The 20133-nt window shown below is 41.7% G+C and overlaps 1 protein-coding gene across 7 annotated transcripts in view; it reads left to right on the top strand.

Annotated features, from left to right (window-relative positions):
* Nucleotides 1-20133, top strand: part of parp4 (poly (ADP-ribose) polymerase family, member 4) — a 117173-nt gene that overhangs the window by 90544 nt on the left and 6496 nt on the right. For 4 of the 7 annotated variants that reach the window (XM_072914525.1, XM_061970889.2, XM_061970887.2 and 1 more), the window contains 10 exons: nucleotides 3037-3117; nucleotides 3188-3283; nucleotides 3358-3489; nucleotides 3552-3593; nucleotides 5165-5212; nucleotides 7155-7286; nucleotides 7349-7390; nucleotides 8962-9009; nucleotides 15720-16574; nucleotides 16710-17716. In XM_072914525.1, the coding sequence (XP_072770626.1) occupies nucleotides 3037-3117; nucleotides 3188-3283; nucleotides 3358-3489; nucleotides 3552-3593; nucleotides 5165-5212; nucleotides 7155-7286; nucleotides 7349-7390; nucleotides 8962-9009; nucleotides 15720-16574; nucleotides 16710-17716 (2483 nt within the window). The remainder of the gene's footprint in view (nucleotides 1-3036; nucleotides 3118-3187; nucleotides 3284-3357; nucleotides 3490-3551; nucleotides 3594-5164; nucleotides 5213-7154; nucleotides 7287-7348; nucleotides 7391-8961; nucleotides 9010-15719; nucleotides 16575-16709; nucleotides 17717-20133) is intronic. The other 3 variants (XM_072914527.1, XM_072914526.1, XM_061970886.2) reach the window with 3 other exon arrangements.

Below are 20133 nucleotides of genomic sequence, written 5' to 3' on the forward strand. Positions count from 1 at the left end.
ACAATCCTTACGCCGGACACGAACACACATATTTCTCTTTTCTCTTACTAAATAGTGAAAAACTGTTCTGCCTATAAAGCCATCTAAAAAAAACCCCGCCAACAACGCTCCGTTAACATGCCGTGGCCCGCATATTACCAAGGCTACAGTGACGTCGTTATTGTTGGAGCTAACGCTTTTCTGGCATTTTATGACATTGTTGGACTTTTTTTTTTTTTTTTAAGGCTTTATAGGCAAAACAGGTCAATTCCCGTTAACTGTGTTGTTAGAACACACAGAACATAGGAAGTTGTGTGTTCTTGTCAATTGTGGTCAAACAGTAGCCACCAAATACCGTATTTTCCGGACAAACAGTCGTGGTCAAAAGTTTACATACAGTAAAGAACATAATGTCATGGCTGTCTTGAGTTTCCAATAATTTCTACAACTCTTATTTTTTGTGATAGAGTGATTGGAGCACATACTTGTTTGTCACAAAAAACATTCATGAAGTTTGGTTCTTTTATGAATTTATTATGGGTCTACTGAAAATGTGACCAAATCTGCTGGGTCAAAAGTATACATACAGCAATGTTAATATTTGGTTACATAGATAGATAGATAGATAGTACTTTGATTCATTCAGGAGAGTTCTCCCAGGAAAATTAAAATTCCAGCAGCAGTGCACAGGATTGGCAAGCTTCACTGCAATAAGGCGCTTTTAGTAGCCATCCACAAGCTTCTGGCAAGCTTCTGGTTGAATTTTTGACCACTCCTCTTGACAAAATTGGTGCAGTTCAGCTAAATTTGTTGGTTTTCTGACATGGACTTGGTTCTTCAGCATTGTCCACATGTTCTCAATGTGATGTAAGTCAGGACTTTGGGAAGGCCATTCTAAAACCTTAATTCTAGCCTAATTTAGCCATTCCTAAATTCTGTCACTTTTGACGTGTGTTTGGGGTCATTGTCCAGTTGGATCACCCGACTGCGCCCAAGACCCAACCTCCAGGCTGATGATTTTAGGTTGTCCTGAAGAATTTGGAGGTAGTCCTCCTTTTTCATTGTCCCATTTACTCTGTAAAGCACCAGTTCCATTGGCAGCAAAACAGGCCCAGAGCATAATACTACCACCACCATGCTTGACGGTAGGAATGGTGTTCCTGGGATTAAAGGCCTCACCTTTTCTCCTCCAAACATATTGTGGCCAAACAGCTCAATTTTTGTTTCATCTGACCACAGAACTTTCCTCCAGAAGGTCTTATCTTTGTCCATGTGATCAGCAGCAAACTTTAGACGAGCCTTAAGTTGGAGCAAGGGCTTCCTTCTTGCATGGTAGCCTCTCAGTCCATGGCGATGCAAAACACGCTTGGCTGTGGACACTGACACCTATGTTCCAGCAGCTAATTCATTGCAGACCTGATTTTTGGTGGTTCTCGCTTGACTCTTGATTATCCTGATCAGCAGCAGGTGATAGCTTGCGTTTTCTTCCTGTTCGTGGCAGTGACAAAACTGTGCCATGCACTTTATACTTACGAACAATTGTCTGCACAGTTGCTCTTGGTACCTTAAGCTACTTTAAAATGGCTCCTAGTGACTTTCCTGACTTGTTCAAGTCAATGATTCATTTTTTCAGATCTGTGCTGAGTTCTTTGACTTTCTCATTGTCGCGTTTGTAACCGAGTCTAATGACTGCATCACATGAGCCATATTTAAATGGGCTCAGAGAAGTCAACAGGTGTCGTCAATCATAATCACTCACATGAAGTTAAGAGGCCATGCCATGAAGCTAATTTGATTTGATTGTTACTTTTCTACAACACCAAAATTGATAATATATGTTGCTGTATGTATACTTTTGACACAGGAGATTTGGTCACATGTATAATAATAAATATAATAAATTCATAAAAGAACCAAATTTCATGAATGATTTTTGTGACAAACAAATATGTGCTCCAATCACTATCACAAAAAAATAAAAGTTGCAGAAAATATTGGAAACTCAAGACAGCCATGACATTAGGTCCTTCACAAGTGTATGTAAACTTTTGACCACGACTGTATTTTCCGTATTTAAGCTGAGCCCCCTAAATAAAAACAAAAGAAAGAAATAATTTTCATAGATTAGTCGCGCCGGACTGTAAGCCGCAGATATACTTTCTGAAATGAGGTATTTACACAAAAATATGCAGTAAATGTTGATTTTTATACTTTAATTGTTTCTAAATGCTGTCTGTGAAATGGTAGTGAAACGGCTGATCAAACAAAACAGAAGTCATTGTCATGGACCCACTAGCTGCGAATCCAATAACTCCACGGTGACGTTTTAGTGAGGAATTGGTGAAACTGAAACAATACAAAAAGAATGCCATTGTAAGTTAATTATACTAACACAGACACTCGTAAACGTGTTAGCTTATTAGCTAATGCTAACAACGCTAGCTTCATTACATTACGATAGCACGTATGCATGAAAACACTCCTACATACATCACACATGGGACGCTTTAGTACGTAAGAATTGTTTTAGTTATATCTGTGTTGGCCCTGCGATGAGGTGGCGACTTGTCCAGGGTGTACCCCGCCTTCCGCCCGATTGTAGCTGAGATAGGCTCCAGCGCCCCCCGTGACCCCAAAGGGAATAAGCGGTAGAAAATGGATGGATGGATGGATATTGTAAAACTTACAAATGTGCTTGGATTGATGAATGAAGAATCCATATGAGTAGGAAAGTTATGGACGATTAGAAGACAAAACAGCTTTAAACAGCCGGAAACACTTGTAAGCATTCACCCAATTGCACCTGCAATGAGCAAACTCGTCCAAAAGATGGCGCATAGCACAAACAATGACACAATTTCAGTGTTTTTGGGTGTGTTTAATGAAAACTGTTAGCTTCAAGGCCGTCAGCGAAGAAAAATCCATAAATTAGTCGCACCGTTTTAAAAACCGCAGGGTTTAAAGTTACGTTAACTTAAAGAAGTTAGTCATAGTCCGTCTACGTGTCGAAGACACCCAGCTCACAGTGAGCCATAACTATGCTGATGTTTGCTTCAGTTTCTTCACAAGCTGACAGCTCGGGCTCTCATCAGAGACTACGAGGACGGGAGTCTGGACTCCAACCAGGCCGAACACGAGGTGCGTTTGTTTGGCATCGACGTCACAGTTGAGTCAAGTCGAGACGACGTGGACCTCTCTGTCTCCCCAGGGCAAGAAAAGCCAGTGGAAGCCCTTCATCATTGAATTGAGCAAGGAGTTCTGCATTCTGTCGCCGTTCACCAGCTTTGTGGCCATTGAAGAAAGGGTTTGCCTCCCCGTTTGGTTTTGACTTTGATCGCTTATCACCGCTTAGTCGTCAAAGTCTTGTCCACCTTTTAGGAGCCGGATCAAGAAAGGAAGGCTGTCACAGATGTCTCCAAGTTGTTGGCTGAAGAAGACGTGGACATCCTTCCTTACATCAGCTGGATGTCTCAGGAGAGCTGCGAAAATGAGGAATTAGAGGATAGCGATGTAAATGCTGCATGATGTTTTACTTATGAACCTCTGTGTAACATGAATATGTTGTCTTGCAGAGTTCAGAGTCTGGATCAGGCATTTCATCCCCTGATTCCGAGGTTTGTGTCTCCATGCTCCCCTTTTTGTCTTGCAGTATTATTATTCAGTACACTTCCACGCTCACTGGGAGAGGTTGAGCAAAATACAGATTATCTGATTGGGATATTAACAAAAATTGCAATATTTTGATTAAACGTTGGGAAAGACAGTAATACAACATCAATCACAAACCTATTTGGAGAGTAGCCTTTAACTAAACTAAAATCTGTGCAATTCGGTGTGAATGATGTTTGTGCAAGCCGCGGAAATGCGCGAGCCGAACTGAAATGCTTGAATGTCCAGTGTGAGTGGAGCGTGTGGATGTTGGAACGCTTGGAATCGGTTGAGAAATGTGGAATGTATAGAAGTTTGTAAATTGGCCATTCACTTTGAATTGCAAACTTTTCCTTGTATTTCCGGGTCTTTACGGAACTGGGAAATAGGCTGGCTTGAATGTCCTGAACCAAGGAAGTGTTTGGATGGTGGAATGGTTCAAATCCTTTAAAAAATATGAGATATGTATAAGTTTGTATATTGCCCATTCATTTTCAATTGGGAGAAATTCTGGGTAATTTTTGGGAGAAATTCTAGGTAATCCGGTCATTTTCAGAAAGGGGAAACATGCTCGCTTGAATGTCCGCGATGAGTGGGGTGTTAGAATCTGATGAGAAACGTGGGAGAAAAATTTCCTGTATAACTTGAAATTCCTAGTAATTTGAGATATTTGGCGAGAGAATGACGTAAAAAACGTTTTTATACTTGAACGGTTCCGATCGAATGAAAACTGGGGGAGAAGTAGTCAAAAGAAAAAAGGAAACACTTTGGCCTAAATGTCCAGGGTGAGTGGAATGTGTGGATGGTGGAACGTTTTGAATCGGTTGAAAAATGTGGGAGTTGTGCATGTTAGAAAATTGGCCCATTCATTATCAACGGGAAAAATGTCTTGAAAAATCTAGAATTCCTGGTAATCTGCAATATCTGGGAAGAAAAAAAAGTTTTTTAACGATTCTAGGTCAAGCCGAAACTTTTTTATACTTTAACGGTTAAAACAGTGGTATTTAAAATCCAGATTGTTTAAAATCCGGAATTCCTAATATGCAGGAACATTTTAGAATCCGGAAAGACTTTGGCTTGAATGTCCAGGGTGAGTGGAGCGTGTGATGGTGAAACGGATCGAATCGGGTGAAAAATGTGAGAGTTGTCCAAGTTTGAAAATTGGCCCATTCATTATCAATGAGAAAAATGTCCTGGAATTAGTGGTAATCTGCGATTTTTTGGGGGGGGAGTCGGAATTTTAGAGTTAGTCGTCCTAAATTTCAACAGGAACGCCCCTCTAGGTTGGATTTCCTCCTCGGAGTTGGTTTCAAATATGGCGGCTCTGAATGTCAACAATACTATAAGCTTCTATAAAAGCTGTTATTTGCACTTCTGATTAGATTTTGTGGCAATAAAGTAGTCATATATTGTTGGGCGTTTGTATATGGTAACGTTACTGTAGTTTTTTCTTCTGGTATATACATTCAGCATCACTAGCAATAGCATCTCTGTTTCCTCTCCAACCTCTGTGTAACATGAATATGTTGTCTTGCAGAGTTCAGAGTCTGGATCAGACAGTGACATTAGCCTGTTTTCATCCGAGGTTTGTGTCTCCATGCTCCCATTTTTGTCTTGCAGTATTATTATTTAGTACACTTCCACGCTCACTGGGAGAGGTTGAGCAAAATACAGATTATCTGATTGGGATGTTGACAAACACTGCAATATTTTGATTAAACGTTGGGAAAGACAGTAATACAACATCAATCACAAACCTATTTGGAGAGTAGCCTTTAACTCAACTAAAATCTGTGCAATTCGGTGTAAATTATGTTTGTGCAAGCCGCGGAAATGCGCGAGCCGAACTGAAATGCTTGAATGTCCAGTGTGAGTGGAGCGTGTGGATGTTGGAACGCTTGGAATCGGTTGCGAAAAGTGGAATGTGTAGAAGTTTGTAAATTGGCCATTCACTTTGAATTGCAAACTTTTTCTTGTATTTCCGGGTCTTTACAGAACTGGGAAATAGGCTGGCTTGAATGTCCTGAACCAAGGTAGTGTTTGGATGGTGGAATGGTTCAAATCCTTTAAAAAATATGGGATATGTATAAGTTTGTATATTGCCCATTCATTTTCAATTGGGAGAAATTCAGGGTAATTTTTGGGAGAAATTCCGGGTAATCCGGTCATTTTCAGAAAGGGGAAACATGCTCGCTTGAATGTCCGCGATGAGTGGGGTGTTAGAATCTGATGAGAAACGTGGGAAAAAAAAATTAGTGTATAACCTGAAATTCCTAGTAATTTGAGATATTTTCCTCTCCATCCACCATGTATGAAGGTTGCAGAAAGAGTGCATATTTTCCCATAAGTTGTTTGTATTCAGACAAGTCAAGCGCAAGAATAGTTTTGGTGGAAGCGGCCGTCTTGTCTTCCGACCTCTGACATCATTCCCCGCTCCAATTTCCTAGGTACTGAGGTTCTGTTTTAGAGGAAGACTTTTCATGTGCTATTTACACCAAAGGTTTTGCAAACAGGCAGCACGGTGGAACAGGGGTTAGTACGTCTGCCTCACAATACGAAGGTCCTGGGTTCGATCCTGCGCTCTGGATCTTTCTGTGTGGAGTTTGCTTGTTCTCCCCGTGACTGCGTGGGTTCCCTCCGGGTACTCTGGCTTCCTCCCACCTCCAAAGACATGCACCTGGGGATAGGTTGATTGGCAACACTAAATTGGCCCTAGTGTGGGAATGTTGTCTGTCTATCTGTGTTGGCCCTGTAAAGAGGTGGCGACTTGTCCAGGGTGTACCCTGCCTTCCGCCCGAATGCAGCTGAGATAGGCTCCAGCGACCCCGAAAGGGACAAGCGGTAAAAAATGGATGGATGGATGGGTTTTGCAAACAAAATAAAGAATAAGGGTCAACGTATCAAACCTTCAGGCAGGCATAATGTCAGCGAAAACAAGTAAATCCGCATTAATTTTCGTGTCAAAATATCAAAATATTTATTAAAAATCCATCCATCCATCCATTTTCTACCGCTTATTCCCTTCGGGGTCGCGGGGGGCGCTGGAGCCTATCACAGCTACAATCGGGCGGAAGGCAGTGTACACCCTGGACAAGTCGCCACCTCATCGCAGGGCCAACACAGATAGACAGACAACATTCACACTCACATTCACACACTAGGGCCAATTTAGTGTTGCCAATCAAACTATCCCCAGGTGCATGTCTTTGGAGGTGGAAGGAAGCCGGAGTACCCGGAGGGAACCCACGCAGTCACGGGGAGAACATGCAAACTCCACACAGAAAGATCCCGAGCCCGGGATTGAACCCAAGACTACTCAAGACCTTCATATTGTGAGGCAGATGCACTAACTCCTCTTCCACCGTGCTGCCCCTCATTTAAAATAAAATAAAACATATGATCTAAAAATCAGGCGATCAGGAGCACTGAAACAAGCTCGCTGCTTAGCATAGTTAGCGTCACCTAGCCAGCCTACTTGTTTGATCGCTTATCACCGCTTAGTCGTCAAAGTCTTGTCCACCTTTTAGGAGCCGGATCAAGAAAGGAAGGCTGTCACAGATGTCTCCAAGTTGTTGGCTGAAGAAGACGTGGACATCCTTCCTTACATCAGCTGGATGTCTCAGGAGAGCTGCGAAAATGAGGAATTAGAGGATAGCGATGTAAATGCTGCATGATGTTTTACTTATGAACCTCTGTGTAACATGAATATGTTGTCTTGCAGAGTTCAGAGTCTGGATCAGGCATTTCATCCCCTGATTCCGAGGTTTGTGTCTCCATGCTCCCCTTTTTGTCTTGCAGTATTATTATTCAGTACACTTCCACGCTCACTGGGAGAGGTTGAGCAAAATACAGATTATCTGATTGGGATATTAACAAAAATTGCAATATTTTGATTAAACGTTGGGAAAGACAGTAATACAACATCAATCACAAACCTATTTGGAGAGTAGCCTTTAACTAAACTAAAATCTGTGCAATTCGGTGTGAATGATGTTTGTGCAAGCCGCGGAAATGCGCGAGCCGAACTGAAATGCTTGAATGTCCAGTGTGAGTGGAGCGTGTGGATGTTGGAACGCTTGGAATCGGTTGAGAAATGTGGAATGTATAGAAGTTTGTAAATTGGCCATTCACTTTGAATTGCAAACTTTTCCTTGTATTTCCGGGTCTTTACGGAACTGGGAAATAGGCTGGCTTGAATGTCCTGAACCAAGGAAGTGTTTGGATGGTGGAATGGTTCAAATCCTTTAAAAAATATGAGATATGTATAAGTTTGTATATTGCCCATTCATTTTCAATTGGGAGAAATTCTGGGTAATTTTTGGGAGAAATTCTAGGTAATCCGGTCATTTTCAGAAAGGGGAAACATGCTCGCTTGAATGTCCGCGATGAGTGGGGTGTTAGAATCTGATGAGAAACGTGGGAGAAAAATTTCCTGTATAACTTGAAATTCCTAGTAATTTGAGATATTTGGCGAGAGAATGACGTAAAAAACGTTTTTATACTTGAACGGTTCCGATCGAATGAAAACTGGGGGAGAAGTAGTCAAAAGAAAAAAGGAAACACTTTGGCCTAAATGTCCAGGGTGAGTGGAATGTGTGGATGGTGGAACGTTTTGAATCGGTTGAAAAATGTGGGAGTTGTGCATGTTAGAAAATTGGCCCATTCATTATCAACGGGAAAAATGTCTTGAAAAATCTAGAATTCTTGGTAATCTGCAATATCTGGGAAGAAAAAAAAGTTTTTTAACGATTCTAGGTCAAGCCGAAACTTTTTTATACTTTAACGGTTAAAACAGTGGTATTTAAAATCCAGATTGTTTAAAATCCGGAATTCCTAATATGCAGGAACATTTTAGAATCCGGAAAGACTTTGGCTTGAATGTCCAGGGTGAGTGGAGCGTGTGATGGTGAAACGGATCGAATCGGGTGAAAAATGTGAGAGTTGTCCAAGTTTGAAAATTGGCCCATTCATTATCAATGAGAAAAATGTCCTGGAATTAGTGGTAATCTGCGATTTTTTGGGGGGGGAGTCGGAATTTTAGAGTTAGTCGTCCTAAATTTCAACAGGAACGCCCCTCTAGGTTGGATTTCCTCCTCGGAGTTGGTTTCAAATATGGCGGCTCTGAATGTCAACAATACTATAAGCTTCTATAAAAGCTGTTATTTGCACTTCTGATTAGATTTTGTGGCAATAAAGTAGTCATATATTGTTGGGCGTTTGTATATGGTAACGTTACTGTAGTTTTTTCTTCTGGTATATACATTCAGCATCACTAGCAATAGCATCTCTGTTTCCTCTCCAACCTCTGTGTAACATGAATATGTTGTCTTGCAGAGTTCAGAGTCTGGATCAGACAGTGACATTAGCCTGTTTTCATCCGAGGTTTGTGTCTCCATGCTCCCATTTTTGTCTTGCAGTATTATTATTTAGTACACTTCCACGCTCACTGGGAGAGGTTGAGCAAAATACAGATTATCTGATTGGGATGTTGACAAACACTGCAATATTTTGATTAAACGTTGGGAAAGACAGTAATACAACATCAATCACAAACCTATTTGGAGAGTAGCCTTTAACTCAACTAAAATCTGTGCAATTCGGTGTAAATTATGTTTGTGCAAGCCGCGGAAATGCGCGAGCCGAACTGAAATGCTTGAATGTCCAGTGTGAGTGGAGCGTGTGGATGTTGGAACGCTTGGAATCGGTTGCGAAAAGTGGAATGTGTAGAAGTTTGTAAATTGGCCATTCACTTTGAATTGCAAACTTTTTCTTGTATTTCCGGGTCTTTACAGAACTGGGAAATAGGCTGGCTTGAATGTCCTGAACCAAGGTAGTGTTTGGATGGTGGAATGGTTCAAATCCTTTAAAAAATATGGGATATGTATAAGTTTGTATATTGCCCATTCATTTTCAATTGGGAGAAATTCAGGGTAATTTTTGGGAGAAATTCCGGGTAATCCGGTCATTTTCAGAAAGGGGAAACATGCTCGCTTGAATGTCCGCGATGAGTGGGGTGTTAGAATCTGATGAGAAACGTGGGAAAAAAAAATTAGTGTATAACCTGAAATTCCTAGTAATTTGAGATATTTTCCTCTCCATCCACCATGTATGAAGGTTGCAGAAAGAGTGCATATTTTCCCATAAGTTGTTTGTATTCAGACAAGTCAAGCGCAAGAATAGTTTTGGTGGAAGCGGCCGTCTTGTCTTCCGACCTCTGACATCATTCCCCGCTCCAATTTCCTAGGTACTGAGGTTCTGTTTTAGAGGAAGACTTTTCATGTGCTATTTACACCAAAGGTTTTGCAAACAGGCAGCACGGTGGAACAGGGGTTAGTACGTCTGCCTCACAATACGAAGGTCCTGGGTTCGATCCTGCGCTCTGGATCTTTCTGTGTGGAGTTTGCTTGTTCTCCCCGTGACTGCGTGGGTTCCCTCCGGGTACTCTGGCTTCCTCCCACCTCCAAAGACATGCACCTGGGGATAGGTTGATTGGCAACACTAAATTGGCCCTAGTGTGGGAATGTTGTCTGTCTATCTGTGTTGGCCCTGTAAAGAGGTGGCGACTTGTCCAGGGTGTACCCTGCCTTCCGCCCGAATGCAGCTGAGATAGGCTCCAGCGACCCCGAAAGGGACAAGCGGTAAAAAATGGATGGATGGATGGGTTTTGCAAACAAAATAAAGAATAAGGGTCAACGTATCAAACCTTCAGGCAGGCATAATGTCAGCGAAAACAAGTAAATCCGCATTAATTTTCGTGTCAAAATATCAAAATATTTATTAAAAATCCATCCATCCATCCATTTTCTACCGCTTATTCCCTTCGGGGTCGCGGGGGGCGCTGGAGCCTATCACAGCTACAATCGGGCGGAAGGCAGTGTACACCCTGGACAAGTCGCCACCTCATCGCAGGGCCAACACAGATAGACAGACAACATTCACACTCACATTCACACACTAGGGCCAATTTAGTGTTGCCAATCAAACTATCCCCAGGTGCATGTCTTTGGAGGTGGAAGGAAGCCGGAGTACCCGGAGGGAACCCACGCAGTCACGGGGAGAACATGCAAACTCCACACAGAAAGATCCCGAGCCCGGGATTGAACCCAAGACTACTCAAGACCTTCATATTGTGAGGCAGATGCACTAACTCCTCTTCCACCGTGCTGCCCCTCATTTAAAATAAAATAAAACATATGATCTAAAAATCAGGCGATCAGGAGCACTGAAACAAGCTCGCTGCTTAGCATAGTTAGCGTCACCTAGCCAGCCTACTTGTTGTCGCCTGTGTTCGCTATGTTTTATCAGTATCATGTTTTAAACCCCACTTCTAAAAGCCTTGTACTACAAAACGGGCTCATGATTACATTCTTTCAAACTTTTGAATTCGGTTTAATCATGATTAATCACAGGTTATTACTGGCTTGCATAATTTTAATCAACTTTAAAAAAAGACACCAATTTTTGGACGCAAACGCAATTTTATTGTCAGAATGTCATACAGGAACATTTTAAAACATGTTTTACTTGAATGTATACGTTCAAAACATGGTAACAATTTTAGCTCAAGTCGTGCCGGCATGTATTTTGAAGTGAAATCAAAGCATGTGCGGTCAAAATAGATTGCATAATTATTCTAATGGGACAATGAAAAAGGAGGATTACCTCCAAATTCCTCAGAAATTGAGCTGTTTGGCCACAATACTCACAGTGTTTCCCACAGGACAGGCATCTATTTGTGGTGGTGTGGTTGGGGGGTGGCAGCGGCGATGATCAAGAAGAACGCGGAGTTGGAATATAATTACAACATTTTATGTACATATTTATATACAGATTTGAACAATTAGTGATTCACTGAAATATATTTATTAATTGTGGTTCTTACAAAAAATATATCTTATAAAATATAAAAGCTAAAATGTCTCTTAAAGCTCTGCCCCTTTAATTAGGGAATACTAAATAATTTAACTTTAGCCTACTATTACAACCATATTATTTACCAGCCACATGAAGTGAAACAGAGGCAGAGGTGTCCTGCCACAGTCAGTCAACCTCCTCCTCCTCCTCCTGCTGCTGCTGAACAGGTCGCACCTGTGGTCCGGACTGTAGGCCTACCTCCTCTCCAAGTCGAGCCCTTTTCGACCGTTGAAAATATTTTATCTATACTCATCTGTGTGAAGGAGTGAACATCCAACATTAGAATTTATTACTAACGAGCAGAACCGCTCTATGTACAGTGCCGTCTAACCTTAAGCGGCAGCAGCTCAACACATGCAGGGTTCAAACTAAGGTTTTTTTCTACTTGCCCGACTTCTCAAATCTACTTGCCCCAATATTTTTACTTGTCCTGCCTAGGTTTTTTTCTGGCTGTGTAGTGCTCATGACTAAAATTCTTCCCGTTGACTATTTACAACACTACACAGTATTTATTATTATTATTATTATTATTATTATTATTATTATTATCTATAATTACATTTAAATGGCATTGCATACATGTAAAATCAAATGCTATTTCACATTATTTGACCAGTAGCAGTTACACCCATCTGAAAAGGTCAGCCACCTGTTTAAAGCCCGATCACAGTTGAAATCTTGAAATGAAGGGCCTTTAATGGCCAAAACATTAACCTGGACAACATTTTAACAGCTGGTTGGCTCAGATTTGATTCTTTTCATTGCATTCACATGCTGCAGTGGACAGTGGACAATTTAGCTTCAGTCCATCTGTGTTTATTGACAACAGGGTTATAACCTGGACACGTTAGCTCGTCGGTATGAAAACAGGTGACTGTTACTACGTGCGTCTGCCACGGACGCCGAGTCAAACAGCGGCGGTGTTAATGAAGCAGCGTCAGGCTGCTCACCGTCAGTGAAACGCTCGGTGAAATCGCGGATTAACGTTAAATATATGACGAGCCGCGAGCGATGCAGCTATAACCTATCTACCTATATTACCCTCGTATTTTGATCCCGCCCGTCCGTCCGTCCGTCCCTCTTCTTCTTCTTCTTCTGGCCCACCAGGTGAATTAAGTGCTATAGGCGGAGTTACAATGCATAGTAGGCTACCGCCACCTACTGCACCGGAGTTGTAACTACAAGCAACATTCATAGACAGTCCCATTGCTTTTATGAGTAGTCGAGCGAATCAAAAGCCGAAAAATCCATTTGTGGCGGACGTAATTCTTTCGTGGCGTGCCGCCACAAATAAATGAATGTGTGGGAAACACTGACTCAGCAATATGTTTGGAGGAGAAAAGGTGAGGCCTTTAATCCCACGAACACCATTCCTCCCGTCAAGCATGGTGGTGGTAATATTATGCTCTGGGCCTGTTTTGCTGCCAATGGAACTGGTGCTTTACAGAGAGTAAATGGGACAGTGAAAAAGGAGGATTACCTCCAAATTCTTCAGGACAACCTAAAATCATCAGCCTGAAGGTTGGGTCCTGGGCGCAGTCGGGTGTTCCAACAGGACAATGACCCCAAACACACGTCAAAAGTAGTAAAGGAATGGCTAAATCAGGCTAGAATTTATGTTTTAGAATGGCCTTCCCAAAGTCCTGACTTAAACATGTGGACAATGCTGAAGAAACAAGTCCATGTCAGAAAACCAACAAATTTAGCTCAACTGCACCAATTTTGTCAAGAGGAGTGGTCAAAAATTCAACCAGAAGCTTGTGGATGGCTACCAAAAGCGCCTTATTGCAGTGAAACTTGCCAAGGGGCATGTAACCAAATATTAACATTGCTGTATGTATACTTATGACCTAGCAGATTTGCTCACATTTTCAGTAGACCCATAATAAATTCATAAAAGAACCAAACTTCATGAATGTTTTTTGTGACCAACAAGTATGTGCTCCAATCCCTTTATCACAAAAAAAAATTAGAGTTGTAGAAATATATTGGAAACCCAAGACAGCCATGACATTATGTTCTTTACAAGTGTATGTCAACTTTTGACCACGACTGTATGAATACATATATATGTATATGAATACATACATATATATATATAGATATGTATGTGTGTATATATATTTTTTTCTAAAAGGTTCTTAATCTGAGTTAGATTTTCCTGGTTAAATAAAAAATAAAAAAAAATATATAAAAAACTTCAACGTGGGGCAGCACGGTGGAAGAGGGGTTAGTGCATCTGCCTCACAATACGAAGGTCCTGAGTAGTCTTGGGTTCAATCCTGGGCTCGGGATCTTTCTGTGTGGAGTTTGTATGTTCTCCCCGTGACTGCGTGGGTTCCCTCCGGGTACTCCGGCTTCCTCCCACTTCCAAAAACACGCACCTGGGGATAGGTTGATTGACAACACTAAATTGGCCCTAGTGTGTGAATGTGAGTGTGAATGTTGTCTGTCTATCTGTGTTGGCCCTGCGATGAGGTGGCGACTTGTCCAGGGTGTTCCCCGCCTTCCGCCCGATTGTAGCTGAGATAGGCTCCAGCGCCCCCCGCGACCCCAAAAGGGAATAAGCGGTAAAAAAATGGATGGATGGAACTTCAACGTGCATCTGCATTCTTTCCTTGTCCAGTCATATTCTCTACTTAGTCATAGTAGTTTTGTTAAAAACAGGGATGCTGTCACAAATTCTGGGGCCCGTAGCACCCCACACTCAACACCTGCCAGTTAGGGGCCCCTTAGAAAAAGTCTCAACCCTACTCTGAGCCGCTTTTTAAAATTTATGTTCAAGTCTTCTCTCATTCTCGTGAACCCAATATAGTATATCATTTTTGTCTCGTAGAACGAGTGTATCGTCACACCCCTAACGTTAGATAACATTTCCCATTCTCATCGGTCATGCAAGTGTGAAAGAAGTAACTCAATAGTTTTGGGAGCCACATTTCCTGAAAGCTAAGGACCGCGGAGTGGGATTTCTCTCTTTAGTATTAGTCTTATATGTTGGTCTATATTCTGAAAAATAAATATGGACTATTTATTTTGTCATAGTTATAGGAGCGCTCTGCTGTTTTTGAGGAGCATCTGCAAAAAAGCTAGTCAAAGATCATCTCGATGACAGCACTCTTTAAGAATCCGCTGCTAAAATGTTAGTCTCTCACAAGTTTTTTAAACTGAATTCACGGGCCACCAATTGATGAAAGAGAAAGGACCTCCCAGCAGGCACAAGACATTAAAACAACATTGAGAACCTGTTGAATTAGGTCCTGACGTTGAGCAACTCAAACATAACGTTTAAACAACATGCTTTTTGACGACGTTTATTCAATGTCAGGTTGTGACGTTGATTTTACCATTGAATTTTGGTCCTTTCCCAACCAATATTCTACAACTGAAACATAATGTTGAAACAACAACTTTTTGACGACGTCTATTCAATGTTGGGTTGTGACGTTGATTTGACCATTGAAATTTGGTCATTTTCCAACCAATATTCTACAACACAAATACAATGTTGAAACAACATGCTTTTTGACGACATGTATTCAATGTCAGGTTGTGACGTTGATTTGATCATTGACATTTGGTCATTTCCCAACCAACAACGTGGATCCAACGTTAGACACCAACGATATCTCATTTTACAAATACAACTATTTTGCAACGTTGTTTCAAAGTCAGTTATAAAGGACTTGTACGTATAATCAATGTTGTATCAATGTCTTGTGCCTGCTGGGCTGAAATGGAACCTCGAGGAACACCACTAGTATAACTAAAGAAGTTGAACAAATGACTATTGACTGTATCTGAAGTGTGCACAAGCTACAGCAGCAACTTAGTCAAATAAATTACATTTTTCAAAAACTGCCAAAAAGGATATAGTATTTAAAGGAGTGCCGTGAGGAGCGCCTCAGTTTTGTAAATCAGTTTGGACCCCGGTGATTTTGTTAATGCAAGGGTCTGCCTATGTGTTTAAGTGGTCCAAGTTCCTCTAAACAACAGGGGCACTCTAGTGTTCTTAGGAATTTGCTGCAAATCTGTTTGCCTCCCAAGTATTGAACTGAGCTCAGGGTGCATGGCCGGATTTAGTCCCCCGGGCCACCAGTTGAATATCCCTGAAGTGCACCAATAAAATGAAAACGATAAAAAGCAAACAAATCGCAATAACACCCCACTTGTCGTTTCAGGCTTCTATCCTTGATGTTTTTGATGGATGTTGCTGCTTTATGGAGGAATATATCCAGCAGGAACAGTCAGAGGCTGTTTCTCCTTTTCTTCATCGTGAACCGAAAGGAGCAAATGTTAACCAACTAAAAATCAGCATGTCCTCTCCTCCTCCACTCATCTTCCAGGCATCTGCAACTGGAGCCATCAAAGAAAATGTTGACCAACTTCCAATTGGCATGCCACCTCCACCTTCGCCCATCCATGCACCTTCTGATGCTCCTCCACCTCCACCTTCACCTCCTCTTAAAATCAGACGTCGTTCAATTTTAGGCTCATCAGCCAGACCAGCCCTACCCCAGAACGTAGCATTAATTCGTGAGGCCGGTACACGTTTTAGGTTTTCACGTGACAGGAGGCCTGAATTCGCTGCACAGTCGTCCACACCACCAATAGGGTGTGTTAAATACGAAGGATCTTTTCCACGGTTCAAGAAGCTTCAAAGTCGACCAAAGACCATGTCTCCAAACCAATTGGACGGGTCAGCACTGGGGTTTTCTTTCGGAGTCCCAGCTGCGAGCGACCTCGTTATGAGTACAACCATCCATCCATCTTCTGATGCTACTCCACCTCCACGTCCACCTCCTCTTAGAAGCAAGTGTTTTTTCAGGTCAGGCTTAGCCAGATCAGCCCCACGCCGCAAAGAAGCATCGACTCCTGAGACCGGCACACTTTTTGGGAGTTCTTCTGGTTTCGTTGCACAGTCGTCAACACCACTAATCCCGTGTGGTAAATACGAAGGATTTCCTCAACAGTCCAGGCAGCCTATAAATCAACTAGAGATCATGTCTACAAACCAATTGGACTATTCATCACCGGTAGGTTTTTCTTTCGGGGGCAAAGATGCGAGCGATCTCGTTTTGGGGGGGAAAAGCTAACATCCCCCTTCCACTACCAAAATGAAAACAATATAAAGCAAAGAAATCACAATAACACCCCACCTGTCGTTTCAGGCTCCTCTCCTCGCTGATACGGATGAATTTGACGACTTTATGTGGAGACCTATCCAGCAGAGTCAGTCAGTGGCTGTTTCTCCTTTTCCTTTTCGTGGACCTGAAAGAGGAAATGTTAACCAACCACAAATCAGCATGTCCTCTGCTCCTCCACCCATCTGTCATTCCTCCCAGGGATCCCTTCCGACTGGAGCCAACAAAGCAAATGTTGAACAACTTCCAATTGGCATGCCACCTCCACCTCCGCCCATCCATCCATCTTCTGATGCTCCTCCACCACCACCTCGTCCTCCTTTTAGAACCAGGCATCAGTATGCTGATGCTTCTTCTTCTCCTCTTTTGGTGGCCAACATACAGGAACAGAAACCGCTACAGCAACAGCAACCGCTACAGCAACAGCAACCACTACAGCAACAGCAACCGCTACAGCAACAGCAACAGCAACCGGTACGGCAACAGCAACCGGTACGGCAACCGCAACCGCAACGGAAAGAGTTACGGCAACAGCAACCGCTACAGCAACAGCAACAGCAACAGCAAGAGCAAGGGGAAAAAGTGGATAAGATGTATTTGCCATTTAGTGGTTTTAGCCCTCTGCAATGTTTGCTCAAACCACAATCTGCCGCAGGTAGAGGCCCTCAACCCTGTAGCGGATCGTTTGAGGCGTTCTCACAAAAGCAACTTCCCACAGAAGATAAAGATTTTCTATCGAGGGAGTGTTTTTTACCAGCCAGATTAGTTCCATTCACCGAAGTAGCATCGCCTCCTGCTATCGACGCACTTGTTGGGGGTTGGATTGACGTAATGCAAGATTCTGGTTTGGTTGAAGAGTCGCCCACACCACTAATCCCGTGTGGTTCACAAGCAGAATCTCTCCCAGAGCTCGGCCAGCAGAAAAATCAAGGCGTGATTTCAATTCAATTGGCTAAGTCGTCACCAGTTGATTTTTCTTCCGGGGACCAGGAGGCACTCGACATCGTTTTGGAGGAAGCACCTCGTCGGTTTAGGTGAGTCTCCGAAGAACCCAGCTGGCGCAAGACATTAAAACAACATTGAGAACTTGTTGAACTGACGTTGAGCAACTCAAACCTAACGTTGAAACAACATGCTTTTTAACTACGTTTATTCAATGTCAGGATGTGGCGTTGATTTGACCTTTGTAATTTGGTAATTTCCCAACCAATATTTTACAACACAAATACAACGTTGAAACAACGTGCTTTTTGACAACATTTGATCAATGTTGGGTTCTGACGTTGATTTGACCATTGAAATGTGGTCTTTTTCCAACCAATATTCTACGTTTGTACAACACAAATACAACGTTGAAACAACATACTTTTTGACAACATTTAATCAATGTTGGGTTCTGATGTTGATTAGACCATTGAAATTTGGTCATTTCCCAACCAATATTCTGCAACTCAAACATAACGTTCAAACAACAGGCTTTTTGACGACGATTATTCAATGTCAGGTTGTGACGTCGATTTCACCATTGAAATTTGGTCATTTCCCAACCAACATTGTGGATCCAACCTTAGACACCAACATTGTCTCAATTTACAAATACAACTATTTTGCAACGTTGTTTCAAAGTCAGTATAATCAACGTTTCAATGTCTTTTGCCTGCTGGGATGCTTTCTAGAAACGTTTCAGGCCAGAAATGTATCTAAAAAGAGTGGAAAGGAGGTAATATCTGCACCGTAATCCCACATTGTACAATTGTGTGTGTCACATGTAGGGATGTAATGATAAACCGTGGTAAAACCTCCCACGGTTAGTATTACCCGTGTAAATTAAAATGATCGTAAGACCGTGACTGATAGCTCTTTGAGAAAGTCACAGACCGGTGACACCGCTCATTTACTGGAGAAGCAAGGTAGCACGAGCTCGCTTAAATGCTAACATGAAAACAAGAGACATTAACGTCTTTCTCCATTAAAAGATGACATTCCCATATCTAAACTTATGTGAACATCTAATATATTCAAGTTTGCACTTTAAACCTACAAGCTGTGTTTTCTTAGAACAGAGAGATCAAGCAGTACTCGAAGCAACATGACAACAGGAAGTGAATTCAGGTGACATCACATAAACCGGACATGACGCAAAAAACACTCTTTTTTTTCTTTATCATTAAAAAATACTAAAACCTTTACAAATTAAAACGGGAGAAGATAAACATATTTAAATAATAAATAAATAATGATAAATGGGTTATACTTGTATAGCGCTTTTCTACCTTCAAGGTACACAAAGCGCTTTGACACTATTTCCACATTCACCCATTCACACACACATTCACACACTGATGGCGGGAGCTGCCATGCAAGGCGCTAACCAGCAGCCATCAGGAGCAAGGGGTGAAGTGTCTTGCCCAAGGACACAACGGACATGACTAGGATGGTAGAACACTTAAATAAAAATAATACGGCTTTTCAGTAGCTTTAACCATATTATTATACAAAATATTTATTCTGCCAGGAAAGTATATTGTCTGGCAATCTATTTATTTTATTTTTATTTTTTTGTATAACTAGGTTTTAAGTGCTTTTCGAGCAGATTCTACAATAATGTGATAGTAATGATTACTGTGATCATTTTGGTGACAATAACCGTGATGTGAAATTTTCGTATGGTTACATCATAGATTTAGTTGATTTAAAAGGGACAGTACATATTAGACTTAGACTTAGACTTTGACGAACTTTAATGATCCACAAGGGAAATTGTTCCACACAGTAGCTCACTTACAAAGGATGGAAAGTGTAAGGGTGGAAAGGATAAGAATGGAAAGGATAATGCAAGTATAAAGTAGACTTAAAATGTACCGCAGTAGCAATATAAAATATAACATATATGTAATATTTACATAGTATATATACAGTATATGATATATACTGATATATTGTATTATATTTTCATATAATATATACAATATAACAATTACCATGTACAATATTACAGTTTATGTAACAGGCACAGCATAAAATAAAGAGTAGATCCAGCAGAAAATAGACATTATAAACAAAGAGAGGTCGCTAAAAAGAAGCGGTCAGGTAATAGACAGATATCATCTATTGCTGTATGGCGAGTGATTATACAGCTGGATGGAGTGTGGAATGAAGGAGTTCTTGAATCGAACACTGTGGGAACGAAGCTGAAGGAGCCTGTTGGAGTATGAGCTCCGCTGTCCCTCAATTATCTGGTGGAGTGGGTGGACAGGATTGTCCATGATGGCGAGTAGTTTGTCCAGTGTCCTCCTGTCCGTCACTGACACAAACGCCTCCAACTGCGTCCCAATAGTTTGGCCGGCTTTTCGGATCAGTTTGTCAATCCGGTTTAAGTCCCTTTTGCTGGTGCTGCTCCCTCAACAAACCACTACAAAGTACAGGGCACTGGCCACAACAGACTGATAAA

Source organism: Nerophis lumbriciformis, linkage group LG13 (assembly GCF_033978685.3).
Source record: "Nerophis lumbriciformis linkage group LG13, RoL_Nlum_v2.1, whole genome shotgun sequence".
Classification (NCBI taxonomy): Eukaryota; Metazoa; Chordata; class Actinopteri; order Syngnathiformes; family Syngnathidae; genus Nerophis; species Nerophis lumbriciformis.